Source organism: Lissotriton helveticus, chromosome 1_1 (assembly GCF_964261635.1).
Source record: "Lissotriton helveticus chromosome 1_1, aLisHel1.1, whole genome shotgun sequence".
In the NCBI taxonomy this organism is placed as follows: domain Eukaryota; kingdom Metazoa; phylum Chordata; class Amphibia; order Caudata; family Salamandridae; genus Lissotriton; species Lissotriton helveticus.
The window spans coordinates 536378745-536398382 of NC_136057.1; the positions used below are offsets into that span (position 1 = coordinate 536378745).

Sequence of the window (19638 nt, forward strand, 5' to 3'; positions counted from 1 at the left end):
ATAAAATGAATAGAGGTCTGTTCAGTAGACGGCCCAGACATGGAGGAGGGTTCCGGAATGTTTAAGAGGTATCAGCGGGCCGGAGAAGAGTCTGAGAAGCAAGGTCAACTCCAACGTATGAGGCCCAACACAAAGCAGCATGGAAAAAGCCAGAAGCTACACCACGTGAGGGGCGTCTCGAGAGGGGCGTCTCAAATGTTGTTGACTGTTTTTTATTAGGGACAGCACCCTTGGGTGGAGTTGGAGCAGATACCTGAGGACCCTTTAGAGAGCGGATGGGTAGGCAGAGAGGGGTCATGACTGGAGAACTATAGGTTTTCACCAAGAGACTAAGAGTGAGTGACTTCCTTTGGGGGTCATTCACTGCTGACACCTTTGTTAGGTTGGGATTTGGTTAAGTAGGGATACCATCTAGAGCAGGGTAGGGACAGCCTAACCTGTGCGTTTTCCTCCAACTTAAATGAAGGAGAGATATGCGTCAATGCTGATAGCTTTATTATTCTTAGAACTTGTGTTAGTAATTTCCGTTGCTCGTCTGAGGGCTTTCAGAGAGCACATGTATGTAGTTGGACCTGTGTATCTCGTGAATCTCATTCTGAGATGCCTGTATTTGCAGCTTATCATATCCTTACAATAAACTTTTGAAAGCTAGAAGTTGTTTGTGATCTTTGGGAGCAGAGTCCTTTATTGGGTGAACTAGCTTGGAAATAGATGCACTTTCTTCCTCAAAGACAGGCAACAAAGGTTCAGTCGACCAGATCGAGGTTTGGATCAATAGTGATGAGGTATCGATCAAAATCTCGCCCTTCCAGTTGGTAGCTATAGAGGATGGTTGCCTTCTTGAGGACGGTGACCTAGGCCAGGTTAGCTTACCCCAAGGCCCCTAGAGATCGATGATCGGAAGAACCGCCCGCTGAAGAAGATCCGGATGACGTGAGACAGAAAAGCAGCAGTATCGGTCGAGAGTGAGTATAAAGGGTCATGCGTGTTAGATTGCGGTGTTTTTGTATTGTATCTATGTTGTAATGTCTGGCGGAGTTGAATGTCTGTAGAGTGACTGTGGAACAGGTTGTGAGCGCGCGCAACCGGTGGAAATCTTAAGTTCAAGGAGAGCTTAAGTGGTTCGGGTGTATCGGACACCCAGAGTAATTGTTAACTAGTGTGAAGGGGGTCATGAGGTACCATTGATCACCCGAAAGACCGAGATAGGGGGAACGTAAGAGTGAGTGCGTGAGTAACGGACGCTGGTCGGAGGTTACTGTGTGTGTAAGCAACCTATCAGAGAGTTGACAATTACATATAGACTGTGGACGTACAGTCGAGGGAAGTGACCGCTTGGTCGGAAGTAGTCATTTTTCGGTGTATGAATGGGACGCATGCATGACCGGGAGACGAGTTGAGAAAGGAGGGGTGCTGCTGCGAAGCGGAGAAAAGTGACGTCAGAAAGTGTCGCGACGTGATTGGCCGACCGGAGAAAGACCGCGCCGTGATAGGCCAGCTAGCAAAGACGTCAGAAAGGGTCGCGACGTGATTGGCCGACCGGAGAAAGACCGCGCTGCGATAGGCCAAGTTAGCAAAGCCGCGACAGGATTGGTGGATCGTCATCAGGAAGTAAACAGAGTAGCGAGGCTGGATATTGTGCGCATAATTATGAAGTGTTTTAAATGGCTGAGAGCGGTGTTTAAAAAAGAGAAGCGGGGATCGTATGAAGGGGAAGAGGCCCCGCCGGAGGGTACGCCGGCTCGTTACATGGCAGTGAATGTTGGGTTGCATACGATCCTTTGGATATCAGAGTGGAGTAAGATTACGGAAGGAAATGAGGAACTGACGTTCCCGAAGTACGGGACGTTCAGATTAGAGGTGTTACATCGATTAAAATCAGTCATGACCTCAATGAGACCCTTGCCTAGACCGACCCAGTTTGAAGCTCTTGATGCATGGATTAGGGCAGCGCATGAAAAGAATATGAACAGACGACAAGAAAGGGTGAAACGATCGGTAAGGGCAGTGCAGGATGCCAGGTGGGATGCGGATGCTAAAAGATGGAGAGTGCATAACATGGAAGTAAATAAACTGTATCCAGTGTTAGAGGTGCCCGGTAATAAAAGTCCCCTAGAAGAAGATGATGAGAGCGAAACAGAGGATAGCCTGATAAACAGATTATTGACTGACAGGCCACCCCCGTATAATAGAGCAGGGGGAGAGGTCGAGCATAGTGAAGGAGAAAAGGGGGGCAATGCAGGAGAGCATGGACCGCTTCCCAGTTCAGAGTGGGATCCTGAGGCAAAGAAAGAGCTGTCCCAGCCTAGTCAGGTGCAACAGGTAGTCGGGAGGTTTGTGGTACAAAGAGCGCCGGAAACGGAGAGCGCCACATCCTACGCATTACCAGATGCACTACAGGTACCTGTTACTATAGGTCCTATAATATCGATATATGACCAAGAGAGAGCAAGAGGGGAAGAACGGGTACGGAAGGACAGAGAAAGAGCAGGGACGGCAAGGAGAAACGATACGATTAATTCCCCAAGTCAGATGCCGATACCCAGAGAGTGGAGCACCCCGATGCACACAGCAGGGGATCCAGAAGAGGACCCTGGGGGCCCTAGATGGCCAGTGGATCTGAGGGGATCTGGACGAAAATCCTTTCAAGAGCTAAATGAGTACATGAAGAAGTGGGATGAGGCAGTGGAGGCTCACAAGAGCATTATAGCTGCAGAAGCTGAAAGGGAAAGTCAGGACAGCAGAGCTCGGACTCACTGCGGGGCTGGGGAGAGCAGCCCGGAGTGGGACTGTAGAGAGAGAGATAGTAGGGGAGTCACCCATTGGGCCCGGAGTGGAGGTAGAACAGACCTGGAAAACGGGGGCCCCGGGAATGGGAGGGTGGCGCGCCCAATACTCAGTGAAGAGGAGAGGAGAGCGCAAGAGTACAGAAACAGCTTTAAGTGTCCACACTGTGTGCCCGGCACCAGAGAACGGAATGGGAGTTGTGAGAGGTCGCACCATAGTCCTTGTGATGACGGAAATGAGCGCACCCCAGGGAATATGGGGAACCAGGAAGGATCGTATCGGATACTGAGTGATACTAGGCAAAGGGAGAGTAGCGACCAGAGGGAAATTAACAGAGAGGCGTGCGGTGAAAGGAGAGAAGAAGAAGAGAATGGGCAGATCAAGAGTGGGGGTAACAGGCCCGTGTTCCATCACCTTCCAAGATCGGATGGCCGAGCATGGGACCTGGAGAGATGGGAGCAAGGGAGACCACTCATTAACTCTCCCGAGCCCAAACGTAGAGCTCGGAGTTGGGATGGTAGGGAGACCAGTGAGCCCCCTTCGAAAGACATATTGCGAGCTGAGATAAAAGCCAAGAGACTTGATGTCGCCAGCTTAAGGTCAGACCTGGATGACATGATAGATGGTACCCTGCCTTTAGAAAGAATGGAAATGTATGAGCAAGATGAAATACTGTATATGGCAAAGGACATTACTCGAAAAGCGAGAGCAATCCATGAGAAGTTAGTCGAACTAGCAGGCAAGTATATGGTGGACCTGTCAAGAACCAAAGCATTACAGGGTAACCACAGGCTACATTATACAGATCGAGACCTAGATGAGAGGAGAACGATTGGGCTGAAAACGCACATAAGGGAACTGATTACTGGAATAAGGACATGGAGGGCTCTAGATAAGTGGGAAGAGAGGTGGTCCAAGAAAGGGACCGGCAGGAGAAGCACGCTTGGTATGACACCAGGACTGCAGGGAATAGAAGCATACCCTTTGCGTGAAGTCGCAAATGGGAACTATGTGCATGTCCCTTGGAGTAGGGGAGATTTAGCTGCTTTTACCACCTCCTTCCCCAAATTGCGGGAAAACCCAGTGGAGTGGTACAAGCAAGTCGAGAGATTTGTAAAAATCTCAAAGGTCCTATGGATAGATCTGAACACGCTGTTTGACATTGTAGTACCAGGAGATCTGTGGACAGCATGCAAGGTTAGCGCTGAGTGGCCCACAACGGAGCCAGAGAGAGATGCTAAGACTAATGGGCCGTCCGAGATTGTGATGGCAAAATTCGAGAGAGTGATGACTTGGCTGAAAGAGAAAGTGCCAATGCAAGACATAGATTGGGTCAGAATAGACCGAACCAGACAGGAACCTAAAGAGACAGTTCACGAATATTACGAGAGATTGCTGAAGGCGTTTAAACAGTATAGCGGCTTGGATGTAATGGATCCAAAAGACATAGGGCAATTCGTGTCCAAGTTCGTCCTGGGACTGAGACCGGATATTAGTTTAATGATTCAGCAACACTCGATTTGTTGGCAAAGTAAACCCCTAGACGAAATACTGAGATATGCCAGGTACTGCTGTGATGAGATAGACTCCAAGGCTAAGAAACTAAAAGAAAAGTTGATGGTGGTACAGATGCAGGCAGCAGGGAAGGGGGGACAGCAGCAACAGCAGCAAGGGACAGGTACAGGAGGAAAGAAGCAGTACAGTCAGAACAAGGGCAATGAGGAGAGTTCCACCTTTAGACCCAGAATAGACATAGCTGCCTTGAAGAAAACGACTAGGTGCCACCAGTGTAACGAGGTGGGGCATTGGAAACGCGAGTGTCCCTACAATGTAGAGATAGGAGAACAAGAGATAGAGGAGGAAGAGGTCCAGAGCGCGCCTACAAGAGGGGTGATGCCATACCAGGGAAAGGTGCTCAAAGGGGGGGGGGCTCCTCCCCGAGCCCAGTTCCCGCAACCTCCCCGAGTAGGGACTATGGGTAAGACCTATAGACAGATGCCCCTGTTTGTAGAGGGAGAAGAGTGCTATTATGTGGACCCATTAACCGGACAGAGAGTGGAAAGAGAAGACTGCACCCTCGGGGCAGCCTTGGAGGTGGACCAGAGGGGACCCTATGTTGAAGCAGAAGTAGCAGGGTGCCCCACGACATTTCTGGTGGACACAGGAGCCACTAGATCCACGATCAGATCAGCTGCAGTTCCAGACCTGCCCATGTCTGGAGAGACCATACAAGTGGTAGGGGTCGCAAACAGGAGAATAACCAGCCAATTGACAGAACCGGTACAGGTGAAAATAGGGAAGTACAGCGATGAGCACCAGTTTGTGGTTTGCGATTCAAGTCCTGTGTGTCTGCTAGGGAGAGACCTGTTGTGTAAATTGAATTGTACTATATACTGTACACCTCAGGGAGTGGAGGTATTGACCAATGATGATGACGCAGATTTCAAAGTTGCAAACTCAAGAATATGCGTGGAACTGTACCCTACTTTGACAGTAGATGAGCTCCCCTGGGACTTGAGAGAGACAGTGGCACCAGAAGTATGGGATTTCACTGGGGAAGAGATAGGATTGGTCAAAGGGGTGGACCCAGTGAAAATTGTAGTGAAACCGCATGCTGAGTTCCCGAGAACACCCCAATATAAATTGACTCCAGAAACGATTGCAGGCATAAAACCCGTGATCGAGTCCATGATTAAACAGGGAATACTGAAAGAAATCGTGGGTAGTCCATGCAACTCCCCGATTATGGGTCTGCAGAAACCAAATGGGAAATTTCGGATAGTACAAGACCTTCGAAAGATTAATAACATAGTCGTTTCGTGTTGTCCAGTGGTACCGAATCCATCAGTGATACTGTTTCAGATTCCATTCCAAGCTGAGTGGTTCACTGTGATCGATCTTTGTCAGGCTTTCTTTTCGATCCCTCTGGACGAAGAAAGCCATTTTCTTTTCGCATTTAAGCTGGAAAATCGCGTCCTAACATGGTGTCGTATCCCTCAGGGGTATACAGAGAGCCCATCGATCTTTAACCAGCTTTTGAAGAAAAATCTTGAAAGTCTAGTGCTGCCCCAGAAGTCAGTTCTGGTCCAGTACATAGACGACCTCCTCGTGGCGTCAGAAACAGAAGAAGCTTGCAGGGAGGACTCCATTGCTTTGTTAAATCACCTAGCTGCCAATGGGCACAAGGTGTCCCCGGGAAAATTGCAGTACTGCCTGACAGAAGTGCAGTACTTGGGACACAGAATAGAGAAAGGCAAACGAAAGGTGTCACCAGACAGGATAGAGGCGATCATGAAAATGAATGCGCCTAAGACACAGAGAGAGGTCAGGATGTTCCTAGGGATGGTGGGTTATTGCCGACAGTGGATCGTGAACTTTTCACTGAAAGCAAAGCCCTTGCAAAAACTGACGCACAAGGAGGTGAGCGACCCGGTACCATGGGACAAAGACTGTTTGATGGCATTCTTACAGCTGCGAGAGGACCTGTGTCGTGCTCCGGCATTGGGAATGCCTGATTACAATAAACCATTTTTTCTTTACTGTTGTGAGAGAGAAGGTTGCGCGTTGTCTGTGTTAGTCCAAATCCATGGGAATGCCCGTAGACCAGTTGCTTATTTCTCGGCTACTTTAGACCCAGTAGCCGCAGCGTTGCCCGGATGTCTCAAATCCGTTGCTGCAACGGGTGTCAGCATTGAGAGATGTGAAAATATCGTCATGGGGCACCCGTTAGAGGTGTGCGTGCCCCATTCTGTTGAACTGTTGATGACCAGGACCAAAACACAGCATCTGACCAACAGCAGGCTCACGCGCTATGAGCAAGTTATTCTTGCTGCAGAGAATGTGACCCTCAAGAGATGCTCTGTTTTGAACCCTGCCACCTTGATGCCACTCCCAAATGATATCGAGGATGATGATGAATGTACAGACCATGACTGCCTCGATGTGACTGAACTATGCACCAAACCCAGACCCGACATCGTAGATGAGCCACTGACCGACCCAGACGAAATTTTCTTTGTCGATGGCTCATGTGTAAGAGACGAAGTTGGGCAGTTGAGAGCAGCTTATGCTGTTTGTACAATTGCTGGAGTTGTGGAAGCTGGGTGCCTGGAAGGAGTACACTCCGCTCAGGTAGCCGAGATTATTGCCTTGACACGTGCTTGCTTGGCAAGCAATCAAATTCGAGTCACCATATACACCGACAGCCAATATGGTTATGGGGTGGTTCATGATTACGGGCAGTTATGGTCTCAAAGAGGGTTCATGACCTCTTCAGGCTCTCCCATTCGCAATGGAGAGTTTGTGCGCCTGTTGTTAGAGGCGTTGCAATGCCCAGCAGGTATCGCAGTTGTAAAGTGCACCGCACATACCAGAAATGAGGACTTCGTTTCGAAAGGCAATAGATATGCTGATGAAGTTGCGCGGTATTGCGCGGAACAAGGGTACTCTTTCACAGAGGTGGAAGTGGGTGGAATAAATGTAAGAACTGAATTAGCCATGATATTGGAAACTGTCGATACTTGGGATGAACTGTCAAACATGCAAGAAAATGCTCCTGATTCTGAAAAAGAAACATGGGAAAAGGCAGGATGTGTAATGGGTGAGTCCCATTTTTGGGTCTCAGCAGACGGCAGAGCAGTGTTGCCCAATGAGATGGTGAGTCCAATGGCCAGACTCATACATGGTCCCGTACACTTAGGGAGAGATGCTATGCTGAGAGTGTTTAGACAGACTTGGTACAATCCTAAGTTTAGAATAGCAGCAGAAGCAGTGTGCCAGCGTTGTGTGACCTGCCAGCAGCTGAACGTAGGAAAAAGAACACCAGTTGCACTGAGTCACATAGGAAGGTCTGGAGGTCCATTCAATCGAATGCAGATAGATTTCATTGAAATGCCAAGGTGCAACCGCCTCCGCTATGTCCTGGTGGTTGTTTGTGTATTCTCCAGATGGGTTGAGGCATACCCTACACGTAGGTGCGACACCCTCACAGTGGCCAAGTTACTGCTTAGGGAACTCATTCCGCGCTTCGGGGTGCCGGCCTTTTTGGAATCAGATAGGGGAACACATTTTAACAGCGAGCTTGTGAAAATGATTTGTGCAGCTCTGAATATCGATCAGAAGTTGCATTGCAGTTACCGACCAGAAGCCTCAGGAATTGTGGAGCAGATCAATGGCACGATCAAGGCCAGAATAGCAAAGGTTTGTTCCTCAACGACCCTGAGTTGGCCTGACGCCCTGCCATTGGTTCTCATGAGCCTTCGTAGTACCCCAGACAGAAGAACGGGGTTGTCACCGCATGAGGTGTTAATGGGGAGAGCAATGAGGCTGCCATCTGTCCCAACTACTGCACTGTTAAATATCACAGATGATATGATCCTGGACTATTGTAAGGGGCTGTCTGACGCCATTCGTTCTGTGTCCCTTCAGGTGCAGGCTGCCGAGGTTCCATCGTGCCAGGGCCCGTGCCATGACCTGTACCCTGGGGACTGGGTCCTGGTGAAAAAACATGTGAGAAGAAGCTGCTTGGATATTCGTTGGCGTGGGCCTTTCCAGATTATCCTGATCACGAACACGGCTGTGAAGGTGGGAGGCCTGCCCAATTGGATCCACGCGTCACATACGCGAAGGGTTCCAGCACCTCGGGAAGAAACAGCTCCTCTCTCGGATAGACGCCCAGCAGAGGACCGAGAAGCCATAGAGGGGGCTAGCCAAGCTGTAGAGGTGCCAGTGGAAGCAGGGAACGAGTCTGACCAAGCTGAGGACGGTCAGTACAACAGCGAAACAGACGACGCTACAGAAGGAGAAAGTAGCTGGGAGTACGAGTCAGACACTGACAGGTCTGACAGAGAGCGAGAACAGACAAGAAGGAGAAGGAGTAGAAGGGCACGTGGAGAAGCTAATTGGCCGCAAAGAAGGAGCTCTAGCCTGAGGTCAACTCCAGAGGTAACCCTTCCTCCGATATCAGAAGACTCAGACCCGGAAGAAGGTGCTCAGGGCGCTGAAGCACCGGACCGAAGAAGGTCAAGAAGAGTGCGTGTGCCTAACAGAAGATACTCCACACCTGAGTGGACATATCTGGCGACAAATGTCTGTGAAACCGGAGACAGGGAGGATCCGAGCGGTGGTGGTGTCCAGTTCTGAGCCCATTGTCACCGTGGAAATACGACTGTTGGTACCCGGAGTCGAACAAGAAGGGTCACTAACATTCATGCTCCCCAGACCTCCCCGCCTCAGCAAGTTAAAACACATGTTTCTCTCAGAATTGCAATTCCCCGACTTTGGTACAACGATAACAGCACATGAAGAGCACAATCTTCGTTTGGAAATACTGAACTATGCTATCGAAGCTGCAGGCACAAACCTGATAGTAGACTGTTAAAGGACTTTGTAAATAAAGCAAGCAGAAAAAGAAGATTACCTAGCGCCCAGGAAGCAGAGAATATTAGGGAACTTCCCTTGAGTTGATGGAGAAGGGTTAGGGTTGTCTTTATTGAACTGTTAAAGGACTTTTGCGAAGAAGGTTGTCAGCTTCCAGTTGTGTGGATTCTAAAGACAAAAGGATTAAAAAGAGACTGTAAAGGAACGAGAAGAAAAGAACTTTTTGCTAAGATAAGAGAGAGCCATATTGTCTGACGAAATGGAAGCCGGCACCCAGAACCGCAGAGCTAAATGTATAATAGGTACACTAATAGTAGGAGTGATAATATTAATAGCTTTAGTGGTAACAATTTCTTATGTAAAGGGACATGAGGAAGAGGCAAAGGTAACTGATGTGAATTCTGTAGAAACGCTTACACCTACTGTTGCTGGTGAGAAAAGGGAAAACACTCAAGAGAAAGCGTTATTAGCTGCAGAAGCCCGCAGGTTACACGTAGATGAGTCCCAAGGAGACTTTAGGTCAAATGCTTATGCTAAACTTTTATATGAATACGTGGATGCCATGGAGGTTAAGGACTGTTACGTCTGCATGCAGTTGCCGGCGTCTGTAGATGAAGGCATTAGATACCATCACCTCCCGCTGACATATGGCATTACATGTAGCTTATTGCTTAGTATATTTTATGAGAGAGATAGTTTCGAATACTATTTCTCCAATTATGATTCAGTGTTGCCAGAAGTCCCAAATTATAAGCAGATGAACAAATGGGATTACTGGAAGAGTGAAGACAGACTGGCCAAGTTCTTCATTCCTTGGATTACCTTAGATACTTCACATGCCCGTAGAAATAACCTGACATGCAAGGTGTCAGAAGTCGAGAAGAAGTTCATAGGGCAGGTGGATGATCGTTACAGGAGACAAAAGATTTTGAAAAAATCAGGACAATGGAAAACAGATTGGACCGAGGAAGAGAAGGCACACAAGAGAAAGGGTAGTAGTGGTCCAATAGCTTTAGATAAGACGCAGAGAGGAAAGCTATGTCTTCACCGAGCCAAAACGTATTATGAAAATGTATACGTGGGAGAAGTTGACTGTGAACATGCTTTCAATATAGAGTACTATACTAAAGATTTCCTGAAGGGAATGCAAGTGATTCCAATTGTGTATTTTGTATGTGGAAGAAATGCCTACGTGAGACTACCTGACAACTGGTATGGATCATGTTACCTAGCAATTGTCTTCCCCAAAATATATCATGCACAAGACTTAGTGATCATTGAGGGCAAGACAGCATCGAGGGGAAGGAGAGATGTAGGAGATGCAGAAATGGTTGGAGATGTCTTTGGAGCTATGTTCCCTCTTTTGGGTCTAATCCTTAATGATGTTAAAATTAGACGACTGGCAACAGTCGTCGACAGGTTGTCTGCCAGCACTGCTCAGTCCTTAATGCTGGTAGAAGGAGAGATGCAATCGATAAGGGCTATGGTTCTTCAGAACCGTCTTGCGTTAGATGTCCTACTAGCAAAAGAGGGCGGAGTCTGTAAGGCTTTGAAGGTCCAGGAATGTTGTACTTACATTCCAGACAATTCAAAGCCCCTTGAGAAAGTTATTAGGAACATAACTGATATTCACAAAGAGATCGAAGACTTGAGTAGAGAAAATGTCTGGGAAAAGGTGGGCCACGGAATGAGTGCAGTTGGAGGGTGGATTTCCACCCTAGGCAAAAGCTTTGTGTGGTATATACTAAAACCTATCATCATAATATTGATCTGTGGGATCATAGTGTGGGGATTGGTGAGGGTATTCAAATGGTACAGAGCAAGAAGGTCAGAAAAGGCCCAAAGAGAGCAGCTGCAGAGATTGGCTGCCATACAAGATAATCAGTACAGGAGTCTGAGGGCTCTGGAAGCGCAGAGACAAGTTATGCTAGCAATAACTACAGTTTAAATGTTAGTGATGACCCCGAGAGGTCATCAAAGGGGGGAACTGAGAGAGCGCAAACTGACCTAAATGTATGAGTGCATCACACTTACCTGTAGTAAGCACAAATCATGAGGAGAAATGCCATGAGTGCTAGTAGTATCTGCAATTATATTCTGAATGTATAGCTAATGTAGAGATGTAAGTAGAAGTGGAACTAATACAGAAATGTGTAACACTATATGATTTTATTAGATGTGATTATTCCTGAATCCATGTCGTGTAGCTGTTAAAATATAAGATGGTATGTGGTTAAACGCAGAATGTGGTAGGCCTCAGGGCCAGAGCTAAAAAGGGAAGGTGTTTCTTTTCACGACATAGATTGCATTAATGTTTTGGTCATTGCATTAATGGGCCATGATTTATAGATGTGTTTATTGAATAATAGAATAAGAGTATTAACATGCTTTAATGAATAAAGAAGTTGAATGCTATAATCATTATGAGAAATATTGTAGGCCTGAAATGTTTTAACATTGATTCACACGTACATGTCTGGGCCAAGAAATGTTGCGAACCTTTTTGGAAGTCTATGAGAGTTGGGATCTAGGCTGCAGATGTCTGTCTGCAAGAGAAAAGGGGGAATCCAATTATAAATAAAATGAATAGAGGTCTGTTCAGTAGACGGCCCAGACATGGAGGAGGGTTCCGGAATGTTTAAGAGGTATCAGCGGGCCGGAGAAGAGTCTGAGAAGCAAGGTCAACTCCAACGTATGAGGCCCAACACAAAGCAGCATGGAAAAAGCCAGAAGCTACACCACGTGAGGGGCGTCTCGAGAGGGGCGTCTCAAATGTTGTTGACTGTTTTTTATTAGGGACAGCACCCTTGGGTGGAGTTGGAGCAGATACCTGAGGACCCTTTAGAGAGCGGATGGGTAGGCAGAGAGGGGTCATGACTGGAGAACTATAGGTTTTCACCAAGAGACTAAGAGTGAGTGACTTCCTTTGGGGGTCATTCACTGCTGACACCTTTGTTAGGTTGGGATTTGGTTAAGTAGGGATACCATCTAGAGCAGGGTAGGGACAGCCTAACCTGTGCGTTTTCCTCCAACTTAAATGAAGGAGAGATATGCGTCAATGCTGATAGCTTTATTATTCTTAGAACTTGTGTTAGTAATTTCCGTTGCTCGTCTGAGGGCTTTCAGAGAGCACATGTATGTAGTTGGACCTGTGTATCTCGTGAATCTCATTCTGAGATGCCTGTATTTGCAGCTTATCATATCCTTACAATAAACTTTTGAAAGCTAGAAGTTGTTTGTGATCTTTGGGAGCAGAGTCCTTTATTGGGTGAACTAGCTTGGAAATAGATGCACTTTCTTCCTCAAAGACAGGCAACAAAGGTTCAGTCGACCAGATCGAGGTTTGGATCAATAGTGATGAGGTATCGATCAAAATCTCGCCCTTCCAAATGCACCTGACCCCAACCATTCAGGCTGCTTATAAATATTACCGTTACTCACAAGCGTTCCACGTTTCAGAGTTTTTGAGAGAAGCACTAGGGCAGGGACTGACAGATATTTACATGAAGCGAAGTTGTGAAATGTCACCAACACGTACCAAAAGGGCTTCACTCTGCACCCTTAAAAAAGAAATGTGAACCGCCCAAGTAAATAACTAAACTTCACGGACTGGCCCATGTGCACAAAAATCCATTATTCACACATATTTTCTATTTTTTCGAAATGGGTTACTACATACCTGACGGAGAATACCTGTGGGTGCATTTCTAGATAGCAGTCAGTCCTTTCATTGCATTGTATGATCGACTGAATAGTTTCTCATATTTTAAGACTTATTGTGAGTGAGTGCCAGCCCACGCCTTATAATGAGGACTCCTTTCCAGTGTAATGCGTTTTTTTTATGACATCGAAGTACATAATGGCATCAAAAGACATATCTGCGTGCATTTTACCACGCATATTTACTGCGACTTTATTTTAATAATAGTTATCACAATTCGTCATGTAAACACTGGCATGTTAATGAGAACACAAAGGAGTTATTCTAACGTACACATACGAATGAAAGAGAGCTATGCAAGCGTGCCAAAACTATTCCCCAGTCAACCCAGTCACATTAAATAGGATCTGCAAACAGCAAAATTCACTCCTGCACTGGGTCATGGCAACGGATCCAGCACCGCCTATTGGATGTTGAGTGGTGCTGCGATTTAGACAAAGGTTTCTCCTAGAACAAAATATTTAAAATATGCGATGTGCACGTGCAAACTGAAATGATTTTGTGTATAGGTCTGGGTGAGCGGCACTGCGCCTGTTTTTCATTTAAAGGATGCATGTCCAACTCCCTGGACTGTTTTATGAAGTTCTTTCCTCTATTTTGTAACATATTGGAGAGAAACCTTTTGTACCGTTTGGAGATCTTACAAACCCTGACACAGGAGCAGGAGGAGGGGGAGGCGGGAGCAGAGCGCGAGCCGAGACATCTTCACCGCGTGAGGCAGGGAGAGAAGTGAGGAGGCTCGGCGCGACCAGGGGTCGTGACGTCAGGGGAGGAGGGGTGGGGGAGAGGGACCGAGGGGATGGCAATAGAGGGAAGGCACATTGATAAACTAAAATGAATTATCTGAGCGGAGAATCGGGCCGCTGTCACTGCTGCTGCAGCGCCCAGAAGCAAAAAGATGCTCAATCTTGGGTGTACTATGGTACACTGAAGCATTCCATGCTCTCCCCGGACCAATCACGGCTCCCTAGTGCACCCAGGCTCAGCTGAGAATGATGCACTCGTCCCACAACCCGGCGAGCAGCAGAAATGCACGAGAGGTCTGGATCCGGGTGCTGGAGAGAAGCACTTCCGGGTCGCCATGGGCAGCGCGGCGGCCCCTTCAGGTCACTGCAGGCGGTGCGTCACAGCGCTTCGCAATAGGAACAAAGATGATCCATGAGACGATTGAGCAGTTACAAAAGCAGACTTTAAGTTACATTAGGCAAAAGTGACAATTGTGAGCAAACAAAATACAAGAGGTAGCAAAGGGTACATTACAGGAGAAATGGACTGGGACCTCGGTGAGAGGGGGGTGTAACGCCCATCACTATAAAAGGGGCGGGGCTTAAAAAAGAGACAAAAACGCCCGATTCGCGTCAAGGCGGGGCATGAACTGAGTGACGCCCCTCTCCTCCAATGGCTGGCCAGCATTTACGAGGCCAGCCAATGGAGAAGAGGGGCGTGTTCAAGCCCCTATACTAGACAACATAAAATCTCGGACTCCGCCCACTTCGTGGGACGCTAGTCCGAGACCTAAAAATGGACGCCAGCGATGAAACTATCGGAACTGGGGCCATTTTTATCACAGCCACCAGACAAGGGTCTGACGGAGCGCCTGATTTTGCTGCTAACAATAGCCGCCTAATTTCTTCACCATATACTGGCGAAAAACTGTCGAGGTTTTGTCCTACGGATGCCTGCCTAACGTTTTCTAAAAAGACCGCCTGGCTATTCCACCTCTCCTGACTAGAGAAGGCTTTGAAAATCGTCTCCACCTTACCTAGAAAAAATCTGGCAAGGTCTTCACATAATTCAGAACTTGCGGGAATGGCCGCGGGAACCGGGTCAGCCAAAGCTGCCACCGTAGTAAACAGTTCCTTCGCAGAGTTCTTAGCCAAGTTTATGCGGTTGGTATAGTACTCTTGTTTTGCTTTCCCCACCGTTTTTTTATATGTTAGGAGACTTTGTTTCAGACGACTTCTGTCACTTTCCCTGTATTCCTTCCGCCAGACCCTTTCCAGTCTTTTTCTTAACATTCAACCATTTCACTGTTCCCAGTACAGTGCAAAAAGTGAGAAAAACACCAATACTTAGAAAAAATTAAACCCACTAAATACTCAACGTTATTACATTTCATTTTTCAAATTAAACGTATTAGAGTAGAAATCCCTTGTTTACAAAAATACAAACGTAGTAATAACTCAAATGTAAAGAGCATAAGATGGGTGTTTATATTGAGCCAGTCTATGCCTCAAGAGTATCACTCTTATCTAGTGAACATATAATATTTATTTTCTTCATTATAGTTCTTCACTATAGGAATTATATGTCGGTGAAGCATTACAATCCCCAAGTCATAAGTTTCAAAGATTTCATGTACCATATATATATATTGCCATTTTTACCTAAATGAAAGCAATACATTCAAGACACCAGAACAGTCAGAGTTAAATGAGTATCACTCACCAATAAACAGTATAAACCATACCTATGGGTCTAAAGTGATAGGAATATTCTCAAATGTATATACTTTCTACTGGCAATCCATAGTTATAGTAGCTAATGTTGAACGAAATAGTGGATTTGTTCAGATCATGTACCATTTTAGCCAGAACGCTAAGATCATCTCAGCAACTTGACAGTTCCTAAATTTGCTATACACTCTGCACTGTGCAGAATATTCTCTAATGTTGCACTGTGTAGCCCCACTATGCTCTTAACATTAAGCGCCAACACCCCGAGGTACATTAAAATGTTAAGATTCCCTGTTACATGTAGGAATTCGTTCCAGCTATGGTAACAACCAGGAGGAGCCAGGTACTAATTCTGAGTAGTGTCTCATCCTAGTCCTGCAGACATTTAACCACCATGTTCTTGTCACAAGCCAATTCACATAGGTGCACTTCTATGATGTCAAGTAAGTATGCTCTTTTAGTAATACATCCTCAAATTCAAACAAGCGTCACTTATATGAAACTTTTTGTCACGTACAACTTGTTTCAACGTGCATCAATTCTTTATTTGTATTTTATCCTTTATAATTATTAATATATGCACATACCCGCCCACATAGTATCATATAAATTGAACGTTTTGTCATGTGATATGCGCATGGCCACTAACTTGATAGCTATTAGGCTGATTATTATCAACCTGCTTATATACCTATTGTACCAGCATTCCCACATTCATTCTACAGTATCTGCATTGGAAAAGCAGACACTATGAAATCGATGTTGTAGTGCAGGCCCAATGGGTACATAATATGTATATATAATGGCGATAGTTATAGTCACTGGTTTACAGTGATAGTCATTGGCTTATCAACCAATTTGGTGGTCATTATCATTTCACCAAGGGATTGTCTAAGGGTGCACATTCCAGAAAGTTAGACTTATATGATGCCAGCTACTAAATGGGCCAAATATTAGGCAGTGTCAAGCTGAGTGTCAACATATTAAATGATTATGCGGGGAAAATATTATAGAAAAAGACAGGAAGAAAAGATGTTTGCTATGCTTTAATATTAGGCAGTTAGTACTCGCTAAAACAGGTACTAAGCATTCTTCACACAATCGAGAATGGGTGTTGAGATTTCATATGTGATTTTACCTAATAGAAGGTAGATTTTATTTAAAATTTAGGTCAATTATATGTTATAAAAATTAAACTGGGTGGGCACATGAAGAAGCATTTTCTCAATTGTATTTTAGTTGTATGAAACGTGCTGCAACTTTCTCAAGCTGCAGCTGATTTTGTCTTTGCTTAAACTGATCTAGTCTTTGTTCCTCCTTCAGATGACTTCAGCCGTGTGAAGCTAGTTTCAATGAATGAGGAAGAAGGGGCAGACTATATTAATGCAAATTATATGCCGGTAAGTGAAAACAATTAGAACCACGCTGTATGAAGTATATTAAAGTATATATCCAAAGAGAGTATGTTGAAAATGCATTCATATTTCCCTCAGGTATAACTTCATCCATAGGTACAGGGGCAGAACTATGCACCCTTACTGTCCTACTCAACAAGTAGACATAACAGGGATAAATACAAATATTAGTGGTTAGTTATTAATACACTGATTTATTCTGGCCTTTGTCAAGATCTCGTATTTTTTACGTTAAAGGAAGATAGGCATAATAAGTTGGCTTGATTTATCTGGTATCAAACAAAATAGACAGGTAGGGAAGGCATGAGCAGCTACAAAGTGAAATAGATTGCTGCCATGATCATGCAGTTTCACGAGACAGTAAATTACATGAGTTGTTATATTCAGCAGTTTATTTCATAGAAACAGTCAACAACTGAGCTACTAGACCACAACTTTTCAGTTTAGTAAGTGTGGAGTTAGAACCAGATGCACTAAAGCATTGTACGGTTGCAAACCATGTAATTAGCAAAATGATAAAGTTTGCAACCACACATCTTTTTTTCTTCTTTTTCTTATTTACAAAATCTATTTGGTTGGTAACATTTTACTGGTTATTGTTTCACTATTTGAAAGGGGCACATTTTGAGTGTTCTGTTAATTCTGGTTGCAAATAATTCAACAGTTACTAATTAGCTTTAGAAATCATTGTGGCAATTTTCAGAGGTGGTAAGCCGTTTTCTAGAAAGCTACTGCACACAGTTGTATGACGGAAGAACACTGGGAAATACTCTGCATGCCTTTACCGCACATTCTTCACCCCGTATTGTATAGATACGCATACGATTTTACGACTTCTGCTTTTACACGCATTGTTTATATATATATATATATATTTATATATATATATATATATATATATATATATATATATATACAATATTAAATACAGACAGCACAATGCAATGATTGTAAAAATGATACAGTTGTGTTTAGAAAACAATTTCTTTCTTTTCAACAAGGAAATTTATCAACAGCAGAGGGGTGTCGCTATGGGGGCATAATTCTCCCCAACCTATGCATGTTTACATGTAGGGTGGTGGGAGGAGCATGTCCTCAGGGTGACTCACAAACTGCTTTTTGAATCGAAGGTAGTCCAGTTTTGGAGGTTTATTGATGACATTTGCATGATATGGAGGGGTACAGAAAAGTGAGCCAGGAATTTTGTCAGTATGATTAATGACAATGATCTTAATTTGGAATTCACGGCAGACATAAGCAAACTGAACAACCAATTCCTTGATGTTGAGATTTATGTGAATAACAATGTAATTCAAACTAAGTTGCACAGGAAGAAAAATGCTGGGAATGCAATTCTGCATGCCAAAAGTGCGCACCCTGGGCATTTGATTAGGAGTATACCGTACTGGGAATTCCTAAGAATATGAAGAATTTGCAGTTCTGAATTAGATCTAGAGATATGCCAAACAGAAGCACAGGGGAGATTCCTTGCTCGTGGGTATTGTCCTACAGAATTAGAGCAGGCTAGGAACAAGGCCAATAGTAACAGTAGAGATGAATGCTTGAATACCTTGGCTGGATCCAGAAGGAAAAGTATGATGAAAGAAAACTCAGATCCCACCACTAATCAAGAACAGATTAGACTTATCACCACGTTTATTACTAAAGAAAGAAAAGTCAGGGGATCATTAAAAAACATTGGCCATTGTTAAAAACAGACATCACCCTAGCACAGTTACTACCAGAGGAACCGTCAATCACCTTTAGAAGGGCCCCCTCTATGAGTGACGCCTTAGTGAAATCTAGTCTGGAGGTGGTTAGCTCTAAGAATTGGTTATCCAACAAGACAGGGTTCCACAAGTGCATATCATGCAGAGCGTATAAATTTGGTGTCAACACCAGTGAATACTGCACCGCATTTGATACAGGCCCTATTAAGATTCAAGGACTATATACGTGCCACACAGAGTATGCGGTTTACTTATTAGAATGTACCTGTCGGTTAAGATACATTGGCATCCCGAAGTTGCAAGCCTTCAACCGCATTTTGCAGCATTCAAGGGCAATTGTTAGCTCGGATGATAGTTACCCAGTCGCCCGTCATTTCAAATTGGTTCATAGCAAAAATTTGAATGACCTGAGCTATTACATCATTGACTCAGTGCCCAAGAATGTAAGGGAGGTAACAGAGAAAAACAACTCAGGCAGTTAGAATCCAAGTACATTCTTTTATTAGATAAAAGGATCCCCAAAGAGTTCAACACAGGGGAAGACCTACATAATTTTCTTTAATTAGTAGTAGGACAGATTCATGTAACCCCTAGTTGCAAGTGCAGCCTATACTGTAAGAACCGGGGCAGGTAACCCATAGGATCTCATGTGCACTGATATCTAACTTTACCAAGCAGTTATAAATCCCTTAGCTGTTTTGCTGCTATGGCTAATTTCTCCTAAACCTCACATAAGGTATGTGCAATAATATATGTTCTGTTGCTGACACAGAGTATTTAACATCATAAGAACAAGAGGTTAATTATAGCTTTGAATGTAAAGATAAAAATTGGGTAGTGACCACTTCTATAAGTAAGTAAGTTAAGAGGTCAACAATATTTATGCACTTGCACTCAAATTTGTATATAACACATATTCTATGAGCTATGATGAGCTATGATGCAATTAACTTTAGCAATAGCGTCCGCTAATCTATTATTTTTTTAAATGACTATTTTTAAATCCTGGAATTTTGATATGCAATGTTAATATCATTTTATCCGTGGTATTTTGCACTTTGCACAGTTTTGCACTTTAAGATTTCTTTCGACTAGCACTTTATTATTCTGATCAAATCTGAATGGCGGTACTGTGGAAGAAATTATGAGAG

The 19638-nt window shown here is 44.7% G+C and overlaps 1 protein-coding gene across 6 annotated transcripts in view; it reads left to right on the forward strand.

Moving 5' to 3' along the window:
* The window catches only part of PTPRO (protein tyrosine phosphatase receptor type O), a 1002672-nt gene that overhangs the window by 862862 nt on the left and 120172 nt on the right, over window positions 1–19638 (forward strand). For all 6 annotated transcript variants that reach the window (XM_078674019.1, XM_078674018.1, XM_078674014.1 and 3 more), the window contains one exon: window positions 16666–16742. In XM_078674019.1, coding sequence (XP_078530145.1) covers window positions 16666–16742 — 77 coding nt within the window. The remainder of the gene's footprint in view (window positions 1–16665; window positions 16743–19638) is intronic.